Below are 19,381 nucleotides of genomic sequence, written 5' to 3' on the forward strand. Positions count from 1 at the left end.
CACTGTTTTCTGTGTGTGTGTGTGTGGCAAGATTTCTTAAAGTCTACTCTTCTAGCAAATTTCCACTCGACAATATGATAGCATAGCTATAGCCCTCCTGTTGTGCATTGTATCTTTAGACTTATTCATCCTGATTATTTGTAGCTTTGTACCCTTTGACCTATATATCTTCCCATTTTCTCCCCACACCAGCCCTTGGTAACCATCACTTTATTCTATTTCTGTGGGCTCAACTTTTTTTTTTTTTAAGATTCCACAAATAAGTGAGATCTGTACTATTTTTCTTTCTGTGTCTGGCCTATTTCCCCAATCGCATGTCATCCAGGTTCATCCACTTTGTTGCAAATGGCAGTATCTCCTAAGTTTTAAGGCTGAATAATATCCCACTGTATATACCACAGTTCATCCATTTGTCCTTCAAATACTTAGAAAATACTTAGATTATTCCCATATCTTGGGTTTTATGAATAATGTTCTTGTGTACACAGAAGTGCAGATATATCTACGAGGTGCTGATTTCACTGCCTCTGAGTATATACCCAGCAGAGGGGTAACTGGGTCATATGGTGGTTCCACTTATCATTTTTTAGGAACCTCTGTGGTATTTTCCATCATGGCTATTCCAATTTACATTCCCCCAAGTCTGTGAGTTCCATGAGCTCACCACTTTCCTCCACACTCTTTCCAGAACTTGGTGTCTCTTGGCTTTTTGATAGTAGCCATCCTAACAGCTGTGAGGCAGTATCTCATTATGGTTCTAATTTGCATTTCCCCCATGATTAGTGATGTTGAGAACATTTATCTACCCTTTGGCCATTTCTTTGTCTTCTTTGAAATGTCTATTCAGGTCCATTGCCCATTTTTAATTGGGTGATTGGGGTTTTGGTTTTGATATTGAGTCGCACTCACTCCTTGTATGTTTTTGCTTTGACCCTTTGTCAGATATATGTTGAGCCCATAGAAATAGAATAAAGTGATGGTTCCCGGATATGATCTTCCAATCCACAGCCTTCCTTTTTGTTCTGCCGATTGCTTCCTTCGCTGTTTTTAAGTTTTTAGTTTGATGTAGTCCCACTTGCTCATTTTGCTTTGGTTTCCTGAGCTTGCGAGATGGTAGCCAAAAATCATGGCAAGGCAGCCATCAGGGAACTCTTCCCCTAGGTTTTCTTCAGGTGTTTGACAATTTCAGGTCTTATGTTTAGTGCTTTATTCTTTGTGAGCTGATATCTGTATAAGACATAAGTTGAAGAGCCAATTTTATTCTTTGCCACGCAGATCTGCAGTTCGCCCAGCGCCATTTACTGAAGAAACCGTCCTGTCCCCTTGTGTCTCTTGGTGCCCTTGTAAAAAGGAGTAGACCGTCCTTTTTTATCAGATGCAGGCAGGGGTGACGGGTGCCATTCATGGGGTTCTTTAAACTCCAGCACCTTCTTCAATTAAGACTCACCCTCTTCGGAAGGCATCTACCTCATTTTTTACTAGTTCTGATTTTTGTAATGCTTTTTTTTTTTTTATGTAGAGCCCGCGTGGCCCTCCCTCTGCCGTCCTGGAGAATTCAGAATCCTGCGTCCTGCTGTGAATGACTTCTTCATGGTGCCCATTAATCCCTGAGAAATGCTGGCACCTCGCCCACCTCCACCACACCCACTCCAACACTCTTATCCAAACAGACATGAGTCCTTTCTTCTTAACATACTAAAAATATTAAACTAGCCTTTTCTAAAATTCTTTACAAAAGAGGACTTTTTCTCTACCAACTTCAGAATTTTTTTAATGTCCCATAAAATGGATGTTGAAACTAAACAGAATCCAGGTGATGTCTTGCCACCACATAGCCAAGAACTACAGATCCCTTCATTCTGCCCTTTCTATTTTGTTACCTAAGATTAACCAGAGGTTTAGTAGTTGCACTCTGCAGTTAATTCTCTTCATAACAGTGCAGTTACTAAGCCATCCCACAGCCAGCAGAGCTGTTGCCCACATGCAAGTGTTGGGACTTAGGCTGCTCTGTATGGTTGGCTCTGCTGGTCTTGCTAGGTTCACCCCTCATTCCAACTGTTGGAGGATGTCTCTGAACCCTGATTCTGTTACCGATGTACCTTCCAATTCGAAGTCATGTGGAAATTAGCTGATCATTCGATCAAGGTCTATTTTCAAGTTGTTAATAAAAATGCTTAAGAAGGATGCATTTCCTTTTACCCAAATCATGTTTCTCCTCTTTTTTTCTTCATTTCTGTTAATTGAGGACTTCCTCTTTACTTTTTGTTTGGTTTGGGTTTTACATTCTTATGCTGTCTAGTCAAGTACTGACATTATACCAGGCACTTCCTGAATATTTATAGGTTTAAATTCATAAATAAAAATTTTTCTACTTATAAAACCACTTATGTAAGTGCATCTTTATGTGTAAAGGAAAACAAAATCCCCATAACCCAGAAATTGTCAATTATCTTGATGTTTGGTTATATTTCTTTCTCAACTTTTTAAAAAGATCTCTTTTTCTATTTCTTTCACTCTGTTTAGCTGGTCTTTCTCTGTCTCTCCCTCTGATGAGAGGATTAGGTCCAGTCCTAATATTTGCAGGTCCTGGGGCAAGAGGACAGATGTAGGTCCACATGTCCCATATCTCCATATTTTAAAGTTCTGTGTCAAACAAGCAAGCTATTTAATCCTCTTACCTTGAGATTCTGTTTAGGATTCTCCAAACCCTTATAGTTCTTCATCAGAACTTCCAAGAATGGGGAGAGTTGGTTTCTTTCTCTGACCCAATCCCTTCTCTTGTCCATCTCTGCCTGCCTAGAAGGTCTTTCGCATACACGTGGGTAGACACACAGCCTGAAAGCTCCAGCTCATCCTATATTCAGCAGCTTATTGGCCAGCCCTCAAGCTTGGGGTGGGCACAATACTGGTATAGTCAACCCCCAGGAAGGTGGATGGGAGGAAGTTTCCTACCCAAGCCCTGCATGGGGCCCAAGCCCAAGTGGGCAGGGGATTCTGGGGCTCTGGATACCTGGAGTGAACACGTGCTATGGTGGCTACAGTTTTGTACTTCTACAAACTCTTTTATTAATGAAGAGGGTCATGGCCAGAGGTAAGTCAGGGCAGATCCCTCCAAAACGTAGGGTACCTCTTGGGCTGGGGATGTGGCTCAAGCGGTAGCGTGCTTGCTTGGCATGTGCGCGGCGCTGGGTTCGATCCTCAGCACCACACGCAAATAAAGATGTTGTGTCCACCGAAAACTAAAAAATAAATATTAAAAAAAAAATTCTCAAAACGTAGGGTACCTCTTGACCTGGGCAAGGGTGGGAGCAGAAGTGATTCTCAGGGAATCCAAGTGCGCTGTACTTAGGGATTTCTAATCCATTGTGAATCACCCTGAGAGTTGTGTTAGTCAGGGTTCTCTAGAGGGACAGAACCAGAAGGATATACATTTATAGGTACGATTATTAAAAGGAGGTTTATTAGATTGGCTCACACAACCAGAAGCTGGACAGTCCCCAAGTCCATCTGTGGGCTAGAAAGCTGGAGAAACCAGTGGCTGCTCAGTCCAAGAAGCCAGAGCCTTGGAACAAGAGGGACCAATGATGCAGGCTCAGTCCTGGCCTGAAAACTCACTGGAGAATCAACAGGTAGAGTCCACTTTGGAAGAATGAAGGAGTGGGGGTCTGACGTCCTCGGGAGGTCACAGCAGCAATCATTCTTGTTCCATTCAGGCTCCTGATCTATTAGACTTTGCTATCCACATTTAGGGTGGTCTCCCCACTCAGTTTGCCAACCCACATGCTAATCATTCCTAGAAACACCCTCATTGACACACCCAGTAGCCTCTTAATCTTAGCTATCTCTTAATCCGGTCAAGTTGACAATTCAGTTTAACCACCATAAGAGTTCATGACTGAGCTGCCACCACATAGGAGACATCATGAGTGGGAAGAATGATCCTGCCCACTCCCAGCCCCAGCAGAAGTTCCTGGTGGACCTACTGGAGAAGCGAATGAAGATTTAGAGGGTGACCACCCTCCAAATGCGAGGTACCATGTTCACAGATTCCAGAGATTGGGGCATTGGAGAGGTATTCTATCTGCCACAATATGACAAATTTGAACACATCGCAGCATTTCAGTGGAGAGTCACTAGAAAATTTATTGAGAAACTTTACTTGTCTCATAAGGACCTCCCATCTTATCCCAGTGAATTAGAAGGAAGTATCCTTGGTTGTAGCCAGTTCTACCAGTTAACAAATTCAGTATTTGGAGTGTCTTATGGGAAGGACCAAGCCATGCAGAGTGATATCTAGACAGAGAATGTGAAGACAGCCTTTAACAAACCAGGAAACACTGCACATGAGCTTCCTGTGCTTGAGAAGAACATACTGAGTCTCAGAGGCTGAGTCCACCCTGTACACTGTGTTAGCTGTGAACAGCAGAGTAATTCAAGGCCATGGATTGGAGGGGTGCGTGTTATTCCATAAGACACCCTCATTTAAACCTTAGACTTCCTGAAATAAGAATATTCAGAAGAATCACAGTGACATTATTATCCTATATACATTTATGATTACACTAATCACTAATATGTGACTCTGCACCATGTATAGCCAGAGGAATGAGAAGTTGTGCTCTGTTTGTGTACAAAATGCATTCTATTGTCATGTATAACTAATTAGAATGAATTTAAAAATTAAAATAAAAAAAAATCACATTGACATTGGGTAGACTTCAGTAAAGAATGAATGTACTTTTAATCAAGTACAAATGTTACAGGGTCGGGCCTGAGGTTCATCTTGATACTTAAAGGACACTCTTTCTCTATGTGCAGTATGGCTGACAGCTCAGGTTATAGAAGATTCAGTGTCTGGGTTTTGAGTTTGGTCTTTACAACTCCTGGGAGTGTTGAATCCACATGGCCAGTGTGCTTTGCAATAACAGTAGCTCCTCATGGGCCTGCCTTGATCCACTCCTGGAAGTGAAACTTTATCAGCCACCAGAGTTACCAAGACAACAGTATGAGCCTCGCCTTCTTGAGTGGCAACCACAGTTAATCACAGCCAGCAAGGCAGCATGGAGCATGTAGGTCTACAATTGAGTTGCTTAAATAACATGTAGGTAGAGTCCAACATTGAAGCTAATTCTTGCTTGTTCCTATGTTCTATAAAAACATTAGCCTCTAAACCAAGGAGCCCATTCACTCCTGCTGTCAGAATCATTTTTCCCAAACTCCTGAGGATTATTCTATATCCTTGGATTCGTATTCAGAACATATTCTGCCTTAGTTTCCCTTTTTGAACCAAACTATAATAAGAAATTTATTATTTTTAACTTTTCTAGCATGAACATTCCCTGTCCCTCTTTTTGGAGGGGGTAGATAGATTACAGATGGGTTCCCTGGGGGTCCTGTGTTTATTCCACTCCCAACAGTCCCATTAATTCCTACAGTGGTGTTACAGGTGGGGCGCAGATGCACTGAAGTGACACTTTCAAATGCACAGAATCCGGAGCTGATGAACTAAGATGCCTGTTGACTACAATGTGTCTATTCCACCTGTCACCTTACCACAAAAGCACACAACTGCACTAGGATTTAAGCTTATTATATCTAATAATCAAGCACTAGCATCATCCCAGAGGGCTCCTGCATGTGTCTTTCCAGCCAGAAGTAACCACTGTTCTGACTTCTGTCACCATCAGTTAGTTCCGCCTGTTTTTGAACTTCTAATGGAGTCTTATAGGACCTGCTCTTTTTTGTCCAGCTCCTTTCACTCACCATAATGCATGAGACATGCCCTTCGCTGCACGTGACTGAATAGCTCTTTATTGCTGTGTGGGCATCTATTGTGTGAACAACAACACTCTCCTAAATCCATTCTCTGTACTCATCTAAGATTGATTTTCTCAGATGAAAAGTATCACGACACCACTTATCCACCCTATAGAACAGGGTGGATTGGATTCCTCAGCATGGTGTGGGAGGTACTCCTGCTCACCTCCCAGGCCCCATCTCCCACGGGATGAGCAGGGCACACCTGTTCATAGTTAATAGTTAGTTTAGTCCATTTTCTAAAAACATGGGGGTTATTCCTAGTTAGAAGGGATACGCGTTCATTCCTTCTCACATAAAAGAGGAATGAACAATCAAGATTGAGGAACAATCAAGATTGAGGAACAGCATAGAATCTCCAGGGTCTCCAAGGAACCATGGCCCTTCTTTCAGGACCACCTTTCTGAGCACAGAGCTTCCTGGAACAACCGCCCAACGGCTCTACTTACAGCTCTTGGCCAACCCTGGTGCAAGTTAGACTGGAAACAAGCTGTCTTTTTCTGGGCACAGAGGAGGTGTTCCAATAGTGAGAAGGAGAACGTGCCATCTGGTAGCATTTGCGTCTCTGCCACTCCTGGTTCACTGCTCCACATCTCTCAAGACTCATCTCAGGCATCTTTGTCTCCAGAGAGCTTCCCTGAACCCCAGGGTAGACCTGCCACCTCTCATCTCTGCCTCGGCACTCTGCATGTTTCTCTGCCCTGTACTGGGGTTATGTGTGGGCCTTCTCCATGAATGAGGTGCTTCAGGAGAGATGCCTATCTTACGCATCAGCATGCTCTTCTGTGCCCAGCACATTCGAGAACTTGGTAAATGCATGTTAAACTGAACTCATTAGAAGTTAATGAGTTAAACCAGGCACAGTGACACATGTAATCCCAATGGCTCAGGAGGCTGAGGCAGGAGGATCACAGGTTTGAAGCCAGCCTCAGCAATTTAGCAAGACTGAAAGCAACCTAATGAGACCTTGTCTCAAAGTGATTTAAAAAAAAAAAAAAAGGCTGGGGATGTGGCTCAATTGTTAAGTGCCCCTGGGTTCAACCCTGGTACAAAACTACAATATATTAATGAATTATAAGCCCCATATGTGCTGGACTTTTGTCCATAGTATCCACACCTGTACTAAATGACTCACATGATACCAGGTGCATAGTCTGTCCTCAATAACTGGTTAATGAATGAATAAAGGACTGTAGTTAAGTCTGAAGGGCATGAATAGAAGTCTTTCTCCAAATGCCACTTTCCCTGGACATTGAAAAAGACAACTACTCATCAACACAGATGTTCCCTCAGCATCAGGACACTGATGAGCATCAGTGAGAGAGTCCTTCTAATCCAGAGGCAAACACAAGAACAAGAAGTCAGGAACAAGCAAGCCGGGTGTCTGGAATGTCAGACACTTGGCAGAGGAAAGCCAGCTGGTGCAAGGTCTCTACTCCAGACAGGAGCTCCACGTCTGGGTCTTTGACTAAACTTCACTCCTATTTATTCATGTCACCAAAAACAAAAGATAAAAATCCAGGTAATTAACTTTTTTTGAGTGTCCTAGAAAGGGAAAAGCTTATGTCCCAGGCTGAGACCCACAATCTTACTGAGAAGACCCTGAGACATCCCCCTTACCGTGCTGTCCTTGGGACCTTTAGAATGAACCTATCCATCACTTGTCAGAAGGCCTGTGCTTGTACGTGTTTCTAAGTCTATGTGTCTGCACCAGGTATTTGTTATCATTTACATATCTATGTATTTGTTTAAGAGTAGGCTCTGGTCTTATTTTGAGAGTATGCCTCACCATAAAGGATGGCAAATCTCAAGAGGTACTGGCTTATCTTTTAATATGCAACCTGTACCTTCAAAGCCTAGTATCAGCAGGGTCTGACTAAGTTGAATAAGCAGAATTGGTTATGCTTCTGCCTGAACAGGCCAGAATGATGAATGAAAAAATAGGAACTAGTGAGCTGAAGGAGAAAACATAAAACCATTTTCTAGATTCCTGCTATAACAAAAGGAACAAATCAGAGAAGCTGAACATTTTTAGGGAATGTTTAACCCATCAGAGAGCTGAGATCAACAAGGAACCTAAATGAATAAAACTACTTTAAGTAACAAGTGCTTCCTAGAAGGGAATGTGTCATCAGAAGTGACTAAATCACTCAATAGGTTATCAGATGGCTGAACTGCAGAGGGGAAGTACTGTGATCTCAAGGAACAGTCAGTGTGAACCACTCAGACTCTCTCATGAGGTCTAATGCACATCAGGATAACTGCAGTTAATAACATTGTTTTATATACTTGGAATAGTTAAGAGTAGATCTTAAGTGTACACACACACTCAGAGAGACAACTATGTGTGGTGATGGATGTGTTACTGATTGTGGTTATTGGTACACAATGTATGTGAACATAAAGTCATACTGTATCCTTAGAATATATAACATTTTTATTTGTCAATTATGCCTTTATAAAGCTGGGGAAAAAAGAAACACAAAGTTTAAAAAAAGATAATTAAAAATAGAACAGAGTATCTAAGATCTGTGGAGCAAGCTCAAACATGGCAACATACATGAAATTGGAAACCCAGAAGAAAAATCAAGAGGGAAGGGGGGAGGAAAAGCATCTGGAAAGACAATGGTGGAAGTTTCCCAAAAGTGATGAAAAACGTCAAAGACGGGCTGGGGAGGTGACTCAGGCAGTAATACGCTCGCTTGGCATGCGTGGGGCACTGGGTTCAATCCTCAGCACCAAATAAAGATAAAATAAAGATGTTGTGTCCACCTAAAACTAAAAAATAAATAAATGTAAAAAAAGAAAAAAAAAAGTCAAGGACTCAAAAAACGCAGTACATCTCAAGCAGGAACAACACACGGAAAACCAGACCTAAATGAATCAGATAAAATGCTAAAAACCCAAGGTAAGAAAATAATGTCAAGAGCTGCAAAAGGAGGAAAACTCATTTTGTAGAAAGGGACAGTGATAAGAATGAACGTTGACTCCTTCTCAAAAACATTGGAGGCCAGAAAACAATTGAACGATATCTTCCAAGTGCTGAAAGAAAAAACTGTCGCACTAAAACTGAATGTTTAAAAATTGCCCCAAAATATAGGCCAAAAGAAAAAAAAAAACCCAACATTTTCTGACAGATAAAAGCTGGCAGAATCCATCTTCAGAAGACTTTCACCACAAGAAATATTAAAAGGAATTCTTCCGTTTGAAAGGTGATCAGATGAAGGTCAGGGCTGAAGGAAGGAATGAGGACCATCAGAATGTGTAAAAGGCAGATCCGCTGCAAAAATGAAATGAATCCCAGTGTAGAGAAATCTTCATTATGTCAGGAAGCGAGTCAGAAGTCAAGCGCCCTCAGGATGCTCCCCAGTAGGAAATCAGCCAAGGAGGAGAAACTCACATTTACCGCCTGAACCCTTTATCTGACATTTAAATGGCTGATTCCCTTGGGATTAGCAAGAGTCCTTGGGACCTAGATATCGGAAGGTGAGGGGATGCTCACTGGGGATGCGCTTCATTTCATGTAAATGATGTCTCAATGATGTTTATTTTTAAAAAAAACCTCTGAAACTAGAGTTCCAGGAATTAAATGGGGCTTCCTTAGAAATTGACCATCCCCATCAGTTTTCCCAAAGCAGTCCCTGGCTTGAGATTGTGTCTAAAAAGTCTTTATTGCTGCCCACCTTCCTAGCCCCATGGGACGCAGTGTCTTCAATGTATCTCAATGTCAATATTGTGGGATACTTGCAGGTCTTCCAAAATTCGGGGTGCTTCCAAATTTTTGATGGAAATGCTGGCAAAAGTGATCACTAGATAAGGCTTCTCCTTCCAGGGCAGCCCCACAGCACACCGATCTGTACCTGTTCTTGTGGGGTTCTGAGGTTGCTCTAGCTGGCAGTGAGTTTCAGCAACCTCTTCCAGGCTCATATCCCAGAGAGTTTCTGATTCACAGTGAATCAAACTCTTTAGCAGTGAAGTTTCAGTCCATGGGGACCAAGAAATTGGAATGTTCCACATGTGGATAGCAAAATGGTTAGAGGAAGCATCTGGTACTCAGATTCAGCTAATCCCGGGTCCCTTCAACTTCACCACTTGGTGCTCTCAGAAAGTACTGTCAGATCTCAGATGCATCCTGTCCAAGATCAAGGAGGGGCAGCATGGAAATCATCAGTTTGGGATTCCAGTGTCTGTCTGGACCCTGTCCACCTGTGGAGGACGTGACTCTGCGGCACACTGGCAGGGTCAGGAAGGCTGAGCTGAGCAAAGGGATATGTAAGCTGAGAGAGGGTTGGCCGACCTGTCCCTGTGAAGAGGGAGGCTCAGGAGAGCCACAGCTGAAGGTGGCTGTGACCCTGCAGCGGTGATGCCGAGGCTAGTGCCTCAGGAGTTCTGCCGGGAGCAACATGCCACCTCTCCCGTGATGCCTCACTGGTCATTCCAGTGGCCAGCGCCCACACCAACCTGGGACTCCTGTGGAGCTCAGCTAGGGCACTTTGCTCTTCAAGGGTGTTTCAGTCAACTCTTTCAACATTGTGACCAAAAGACCTGACAAGAACAATTTTAGAGGAGGAAAAATTTCTTTGGCTCACGGTTTCAGAGGTTCAGTTCACGGTCAGCTGACGCCATAGCTTTGGACCTGAGGTGAGACAGACATCAGGGCAGAAGGGCCTGGCAGTGAAAAACAGCTCAGGGCAGAACAGTCAGGAAGCAGAGAGAATGCTCCCCAGGAGCAAAAAATAAACCCCAAAGGCATGACCTCAGTGACCTGTCTCCCCAAACCACGCCCTCCCTGCCTACAGTCACCACCTAGTTAATCCATACCCACTGATTGGATTACCGCGCTCATCATGCACATTATCTCACCTGAGAACCTTCTTGCGCTGTTTCACACATGAGTTTTTGGCGTCTCCTCATATCTAAGCCATAACAAAGGGGTAACTTACATAAACATTATCTCCCTGCCTCCCCTGGTATGTTGTAATCTACTGTTCACAGGGCTTCCAGTGTCTGTGTGCGCTCTACTATTTGTGTGATGCCTTTTTATAGTGAGTGCTCCACCAGACAAACAAAGTGAGCAAAGAAATCCTGAAGAAACAGGAAATTTTATTGGCCTCAGGCCCTGGTCTCTGTATAAAAGCTATTAAGCCAGTTTTGAACTAAATCCATTGATTCTTCAAGTATGCCAACTTTGGGAATGCAAAGCATATTGCATGTGTTTTTCATTGCTTCCATTCTCTAGAGAATCAGAGTCATATTTGCCAGCTACAGAATGTGTTAGCAGCAATTTTAAACTAGTTCAGCTTATTTTTCAGCAAGTCAACTTCTGTTAATGACATATTAAATTTTGATTCTTTTTTTTTTTTCTTGTGATTACCCTGGGGAGACATTCAAAGTAGACCTCTTAATAAGGGTTAGCTATACTGCTGATAGAACATCATGGTGCCATTTGACTTAAGAGCATATTTTTCCAGAAAGACACACTTTAATGATTGGTCAAACATACTAACCACCTTATATTTGCTTTGGGCCATATAACTAATTTAGATAGTCATTAGCTTCTAGGTAATGGGAGAGCATGTGCTACAATACCAACTGAATACCAAATCAGAGCCTAAAATTCCTCTCCTTGTGGAATTTTGACATAAAATGTGAGATCACTAGAAGTCTAGGTCTTCCTAGACATTGTGATTAGAATTAAAAGAATGCTGCATAGGTAGAGTCGTTAAATATAAATGATTCCAGGCTCACTTATGATCTGATCTCTTTAAATAAAACGACTTAGAGTGTACTGGGAGGTGGAGATACAAAGACCATGAAAAGATGGAAGAAGGAGGCAAGGCATGGACTGGCCAGGCGCTTCCTGTGGGGGTGCCCCTTATGGCAGCTTGCTCTGTATGGTGCTGTTGACTGCTCCCTCTTCCAGAGCTCCTGGGATATACGCCTCATTTGTCTTTCTGTCCACCTTCCGGTCACATAATTTCATAGTCTACGTCACAAGATTGTCTTCTGCCTGTCCAATAACTGTTAGTATTTTCCAGGGGACCATCCTTGACCTTGACTTATCTCGACCCCAGTCCCCCTTCAGGCCATCTCCTTTGTGTTGGCAGTTCTCTGGTTGATGGCTCCACGGCTCTCTCTCTAGGTGTGCTACTTCCAAGCTCCAGGATTCTACTTGCCTACTGGATATCTCCCCTTGGAATTCTCATAAGTTCTTCAACTATGAAATGTCAATATCTGAACTTGTTTCTCTTCCTCCTCTATCACTCACGCCTTCTCTTAGTCTTTGAGGACATTTTTGGTCATCCGTGAATGTAGTCTTATTCACAATGGCTGATCATTAATCCGCTCCAGTAGGTAAATGATTCTCACATCCATTTCCTCTTTCCTCCTACCCCACCCCACTTTCTTTTCTCAGCTACTATCCCGGCCTGTTCTTTCTTCCTCCAGTAATGCATCCTTCACACGAATTCCATACAAATGTGATCATAACCCTCCCATTCAGTGATTGCCTATAGGCTAAAAATCCAAGCTCCTTAATATAGTCTGGTTGGTTTTCTGGACCCTCCACAGCCAAGCCTCATCTTCCATCTTTCTTCTCCTTCCATGGTTCCTCATATGTCCACCTCGGTGGTACCACTCAGGTGGTACTATCTCCAGTTCTGGAACTCACTGTTTTCTCACATTTCCAACCTCTGTATATCCTGCTCCTTCTGAGCCACTGGCTAGTGAAACCCTTTCTCCTTCTCTGAGGACAAATTTGACTTTCAGTTCTGCTTTCTCAAAACCCAATGCAGGTAGAATGCTTATTCAGTAGTAAAAACAGGTAGTAATTTGGATAAAATGATTCCTGCCTGTTGTGCTAACCCTTGACAGCTAGAGCTCTAAATATCTAGGGGAAGCCTTGGCTGTGGACCTCCCTAGAAGTTGTGCCCATAGATATAGAAGTTGCATCTCCTAGCTTCACTAGGACTTGGATGTCCTATCAGGGACCTGAGGCTGTTACCCAGCCTGGCTCCCTCCCTCGACATAACCTTGCTCCCCAAACCTGAATAGTTTATTAGGGATTCAAGAATATCCTCTAACCCTCCCTGCAGAGAGGCTGTGTTTTCTGTCACATGGTCTTCTAAGTGACTCGATAGCCAAGTGTGACTTGCTACAGTCTGGAGAGTCTGAATGTCTATTTGGGCCTGAGACATCCAAAGGAAGTACTGTACCCCTCCCCTTGCCCATTATTTCTATCAGCTAATCTGATCTTCAAGGCCTTTGTCAAAGGTACTTTCCTCTATAAACAACCCCATTAACCCCTGCTCACACTCAGGTAAATAATTCTCTCATTGCCACCACTGTGACTTCAAATAGCATAGACCATGATTCTAATAGAAACGTTGGTTGTGTTACCTCCAAATCAGTCCTCCACTCCAGACAGAGGCTTTCTTGATCTGGATCAACCACTATTCGCATTGGTCTCTACTATTCCTACACCTGCAATAACCTGTGGGCACACCGAAAAAGATGAATGATTGATGTATGGATGGCTAAACTGAAGAAAAAAGGAGTATGTGATTTGGTAGGTAAAGATGTTCTTCACACAAAGCCAGCAGCTGCTATCCTATTTCGATACAATAATGTCAGCACCACCAAGAGACCTACTTTCAATACAGTGATTTCTGCTGACCCATTTCTGGGCATGAATCTCCCATTAGGGGCAAGTCCCTGAGAGCTCTTGAATCATGAAGGAGAAGGAGACAAAGGTAAAACAACTAAAATGTTCTATACCTACAGCAAAAGGTGCCCATTAGGTAGCTTTCTAGACCCCAAAGAAATCTCCATGTAAGTGGAAACCTCGAAACAGAGATGAGAAAATGAGGAAAGAATTCTTGCTGTGTGGGAGCTCCAGGCCCCTCAGCCGGGGGGACCTCCGAGGAGCCGGGGGATGGGAGGCCCCAGTGCCCAGCAGGCTGGGAGTTCTGGTGCTGTAAACAGACCAGGGGACTCAGGAAACGCCTTCCTTCTCATGACTTGGCCTGAAGGCAGCTCCCTGCACACTGCCCACACAAAACCATGGCTGCAGATCCCTGATTTATTCCACCAAGCGTATGGCCTGACTCTCCCCAAAATAAACCAAACCCAACGGAGCGCTCACTGTGCACTCAATTCTGGAATCAGTCGTCACCTCAAGAGCATTTCTGAGGTTGTGCTCTCCTCAGGAAGAGTCAGATCACAGCGTTGCCTATGAATTCAGCCTGGCAAAAGCGAACCCCACAGAGGTGTCCCCTATCAGGTGGAATCAGGCTTCCAGTGTCACTAACCTGCGACAAATCTTACCCACACTCTGCTGACCTAGGGCTGGAGTGAACACTCCCATCTAAAGGTCGCTTCCATTGCCATCAGGCCACCAACAGGGCCCCACATGGCAAGGGACACTGCTGGGACAAGGGAAGGGCTTACCAGCTCTAGAAAGCCAGTCTGGCCTTGAAGCCTCCCCTGGGTGCTGGATTTCACTCCTCTCCTCCATCCAGAGAAGACACAAGGCTGTCCACAGGATGAGAAGCCCTGCAGCTGAGAAAGAAAACACACTCAAAATGGCTCATGCAGTTACAAGGTCTAGATCAAGGTCCTTCCGAGGCAGAGTGACCACGTGCCTCTCGCTTTCCCCACCACAACAAATTTCTGGCAAAGTAGGTATTTCTTGGTGGGCCAGCTTGCCTAGTCCCAGTCTGCAGAACAGGAGTGAGTGCAGAATCCATCAGACACGGAGACCTGGTCACCATGAGCACAAAGCCAAGACATGAAGTGCCCAGGGTTCTACAGGAGAAGAGAAAACAAACACGGACGGTCAGCATGGCTTTTGTGCTTGATGGTAGAAATGCCTTTGTGCCTTGGAAAAGCTGCTTTGCTATTAAATCAAGGGCGATCGTCCTTCATTGAAGTATAGGAAGGAAATAATTGATGTTTTCCCATTACTGAGCATTTGGTCTAAATACTGGCTCTGCGGTAAACAGCGTGCAGACACTTTAGGAGACAGGCAGCGGTGGGAGGTAGACAGACTGCGGCCTCCGCCGCGGCAGGGGTCACTGGCTGCCACAAGGGCTCCAGGTTCGCCAGCTGTGCTGATGGCCTCTCCCACCAGGCGTGCCAGGCACTGTGGAAGCGCTCTACAACTCCTTCTACTTAATAATTAAAATTTCAATCATTTCCTCCAATAATGATCATGATTAAAGAACGGCAGCATGTCTCTAAAATCTGTAATGGCATGGGAGACACCTTCAGAGAGCCGGGCAGCTGCGCTGAGACTTATGTCTGTCCTCGCATCCCGTCCCCACAGTTTTAAAAGAAATCTGGATGTAAGCAAAGCTGTATTTCTCCTTTCCTCTTATTAGCGTTCCTGTGGCGGATGGTGGCATCCCATTAGTCTCTCAAAGAGTTTGGGGCACCCCAGGTAATTCAGAAGGCCGTCGTTTTCTACGTGAGCGTTTGGCATGAGTCACCTAAGGGCCCACAACCTCTGTAAAGCCAAATCACAATTCTTGCAGGTCTTCTGATGATTACCTTTCCCTTTGCAAAGAGCTACAAAGGGAGGACAAAAGAAGGCTATATTTTTTTAACTTCCGTAGGTGGTCATCTCCACAATGCTGGCCTTCTTTATCGTGCAGTTTTAAATACTATGGTAAGGTACAGAGGAAGCCACTGGTTTCCAACTTCTCCTTTTTCAGAACCGATCTGTCCTCTAGTAACGCATCTGTAACCAACAGTAGGTTTCCATATTCCTTGATTTTGCCACCTGCCCTTTTTGAGTTTTCTGTAGCACGTCTTCAGCCCTCGGGTCACAGAGCTCATCAGCTCATCTGGCTACCCATCCTTCCACCCGGCAATCATGTCCTCTTGTTCTTCTAGAGGCTGCTTGTAGATAGGAGCATGACTAGGAAATTATTCGTATGACATCCAGGTGCTTTTTAATAATACAGTTGTGTCGCTGCAGGACAATTAGAAGAAGTGAACTCTGTTATCAGTCTTGTTTATTCCTTTGACAATTTTGGCCGCAATTATGAGAGCTCTGTCTTCATTGCGGACGCATTGAAAATTGCTCTGAACACACGTAAATAGAGGAACCTGGAATACTGGAATCCTGCCTTGGCATAGCTGCCTGTCTTCCCTGCGGAGTCTGAGGGAGACACGCATGCAAGAAAAGCAGCAAGAGGTGTATCATTTCCCTGACTTTACCCCCCAGCACTATTGGGGAACTCGGGTAAACTTGGATGGACAGAGCAGAGAACTCATGAATTCCTGACAGGAGGTCTGGAACTTTCCTCAGTGAACATCCTTTAAACGAGCAAGTCGGACAGGTTCTCCTCCCTCTCACACTGCCACCCATGCCCGAGCCCAGGTCCCAGAGCTCAGTGCTCCTGCAGTGCCACATGGAGGCAGGTTCTGAGACGGCCACTCCAGACCCCTCCCATCACCATGTCCTCCAGGTTTGCTGAGAGAGTGAGATCCGCTCTTCTCCTGGGGAAGCCCCAGAGCTCTCTGGCCCCATGGGTGGAAGAGGAAGGGAACAGTCTCCCTTGGGTGCCCCAGGCCCTCTTACTCTGACCACCCACACGAGACAGGCCCCGGCAGATCCTCATCCCTGGAGGGCAGCCTTTCTTTTGGTAGTACTATGTCTTGTCCTTGTTCCTGTTTATTCCTGGGCAGGATAAATGCTGGCAGTGTGGAAGAATGGAGAGCCGTCTGCTTCTCCTGGAGCCCAACATTTTACTTAAGAAAACATTTTTCTCTTAAATATTAATTTCAAAATGGAAGAAACTATGGACCCGTGGGAAACCTAGAAAACGTTCAGTGTTTGTTTCTCTATAATAGATTGAGTTAAAGTACATGTTTGTGTTTGTTTCTAGTCACCTAATATTTCTGTAACTTCCCTGAGATCGGGGACCTGGTGGGACTTGATGGGACTGTATTTTTAAAAGGAATGAAAGGGTGTTTTCATTAGGAATCTTTCTACTCACTAGGTAGCATTAAGTGTGCTGACATAAATAACAAGTCATCTACTCCACAAATGTTTCTTGAGTGTCCACTACACGCCAGGCACTGTGCCGGGGGTATAAGACACAGTATCTCAAATCAAACCAAACTGACACAGTCTGTGTCTATAGAAGTCGATGTGCTAAGAGGAAAGCCAGAAAATAAAAAAATCTACACATAGGGACTGGGGCTGTGGCTCATTGGCAGAGCGCTTGCCTAGCATGTGTGAGGCACTGTTCAATCCTCAGCCCCACATTTAAAAAAAAAAAACAAAACATAAATTAAGAAACAAAGATATTATGTGTCCCTCTACAACTAAAAAAAATTTTTTTAATCTACATATAATAAAATGTCAATAGTTCTGTGAATAAAACTACAGCTGAGTGTGTTCGTTGGCTTTTTATCACTGTGTATGTGTGTGTGTGAGAGAGAGAGAGAGAGAGAGAGAGAGAGAGGAAGAAAGGGTCTGGAAGAAGGAGAACCCCTTCCAGGACTGTCCCCTGTAACATACTTCTTCAAACTAGGTCCCACCTGCCAGTAGTCAGTTATCAATGGATGATCCATCAAGGGGATTAGTGCACAGGTGAATTCAGAACCCTCATGATCCAGCCATGGCCTGAAGGCCCCACCTATGAACCTTGTGAATTGGGGACCAGGCTGTCAACACAGGACTTTGAGAGTCATTCCAGATCCAGCCCCATGACATTGAGGGTGGACAATACAGAGAAATAAAGGCTGCTGGAGAGCGGGAGGGTGACGCTCTTTTAGAATGGCTAGGTCTCACTGGAGAGGTGACACTTGAGTGGAGACCCTAGGTGAAGCTATGAACCAGAATGAGTGCCTCAAAATCCAAGTGAAGTTCGGCTGACCTCCAGAAAGTGGAGTGGCACTAGTAGGGTTTCAACCCCTGACCTTTGCTTTGGGTTCTGCCTGCTGACTTTGCTGCTTTCTGACCACACCTCCTACACTTCAACTGCAAGGCTGCTACAAGGTTCCTCTAAGATGACTGGCACACCATGCAGGTGCTAACAGGAGCTCAAGAATCCAGTCATTAGGAAGGTTCCATGGCCGTCATTATTGTTCAATTAGGAATATTCTGAGAAACAGACCATGCTGTAAACTGGACCCAAAATCATAAATGACCCCCTGCTATTACTGCCAAATTGAGGAAGATTTAGAAAGATTTTCTTGAACAGTGAAGGTTTCCCAAAGCCACCTTAATCCCAACCAGCACATCGCCCCAAGAACTTCAGAGTGTGGCACATTGCCCAGAACCTAAAAGCCTAATAGCATCAGAGGTCTTCTCTCTTCTGCAGGACCCAGAACAGCATGAGAAGTAGCTCCAAAGAAACAGGTTGCATGCCATTGGTCTCAGTGCTGCCAGGACCTCTAGCACCTATACCACCTTTCTGTGATTCATGGGGTCCTCATCAAAACACCACCAACACCTCTAGCAACAGTTATGTGAATAGTTACTGCTTTTCCCCCACTCCCCCATTTTTCTTAAAAATAAAAAGATAGCATGCATGGACCCCTTGACAAACCAATTCTTAATTATATATTTTCTGACCTCAGAATAGCATAAGTTTGCCCTTTTGGACTTGGGGGAGGGAAGGGAGAGAGGGAGAAAAAGAAGAAACTGTGTGTTAGTCCTAGTTCTCTTTATTTCAAAGAGCTGGCTTATATGATTATAGGGCTGGCAAGTCTGAATTCTATAGGCCAGGCCAGAAGGGTGGGGACTGAGCAGGAGCTGATGCGATCATCTTGAGGCAGAATTTTTCTTCCTCTGGAGAAGGATGATTAAGCCCAAAGATCTTAAAATGAAAATGCATGTGCACCTTAGGTTGATAATAATGCAGAATTCTGCCAAGTCCTCGGGGTGGAGGTAGTATGTTTATAGACACTCCCTGACTTAAGGAAGGTTCTACTTTGGTGCACTTGAGTTTGGGAGTTTGGATCTTTTCCAGGTACTACTAATCCAGTGTCCTGTGCTGTTGAACTATAATATTCATAAGGAAGGTTATCAAAGACTGTTTTGACTTATGACATTTTTCAACTAACAGCATGTTTATTGGGACACGGGCTTGCTATAAGTTGAGGGACAACTGCATGTAAAACTTGGATCTAAAGTCAAGGGCTCCAAGCTCATCTCCTTTGAGTTATGGAATTATCACCATGGCAACTACAAAGAGGATTCAGTGGGCCCCAGCAGGTCACATACAGAATATATTGGTGCCTCAGCTAAAATTGTTATGTATGTTGCAACTTCGAGCAGGTTGAGAAAACCATCCCACAATTGTATAGAAGTATGACTTACTGTGGGGGGTGATGCAATCATTTCCTCGGAGAAAGATTGATGTAGAAGAATGCTTAAGAGAATCCAAGCAAGAGAACTGATATTTTATGTTAAGCAATTCATGTACATTTGGAATTGTATGAACTTTGAATATTTAAAGAAATATGGTTTATTAAGGATCAGCCTTGTGACTCAGATGGAAACACTTAATTGAGTAATTGATTCAGACTTGGGGTGTTAAGTTGAACT

General features: G+C 44.1%; 1 protein-coding gene across 4 annotated transcripts in view; it reads left to right on the forward strand.

The window, feature by feature from the left end:
* Prkn (parkin RBR E3 ubiquitin protein ligase) overlaps window positions 1–19,381 on the forward strand; it is a 1,229,219-nt gene that overhangs the window by 1,124,238 nt on the left and 85,600 nt on the right. The window contains exon 10 of one of the 4 annotated variants that reach the window (XM_058580948.1): window positions 1,520–2,334. The exons of the other annotated variants lie outside the window; for them this stretch is intronic. Within the exon in view, the coding sequence (XP_058436931.1) occupies window positions 1,520–1,579 (60 nt within the window). The 3' untranslated portion in view covers window positions 1,580–2,334. Of the gene's footprint in view, window positions 1–1,519; window positions 2,335–19,381 lie in introns of those variants that run through there. 4 annotated transcript variants of the gene reach the window in all.

This window comes from Marmota monax, unplaced genomic scaffold (assembly GCF_021218885.2).
Source record: "Marmota monax isolate L192 unplaced genomic scaffold, Marmota_monax_Labrador192_F-V1.1 WCK01_AAM20220418_F8-fsc00083, whole genome shotgun sequence".
NCBI lineage: Eukaryota > Metazoa > Chordata > Mammalia > Rodentia > Sciuridae > Marmota > Marmota monax.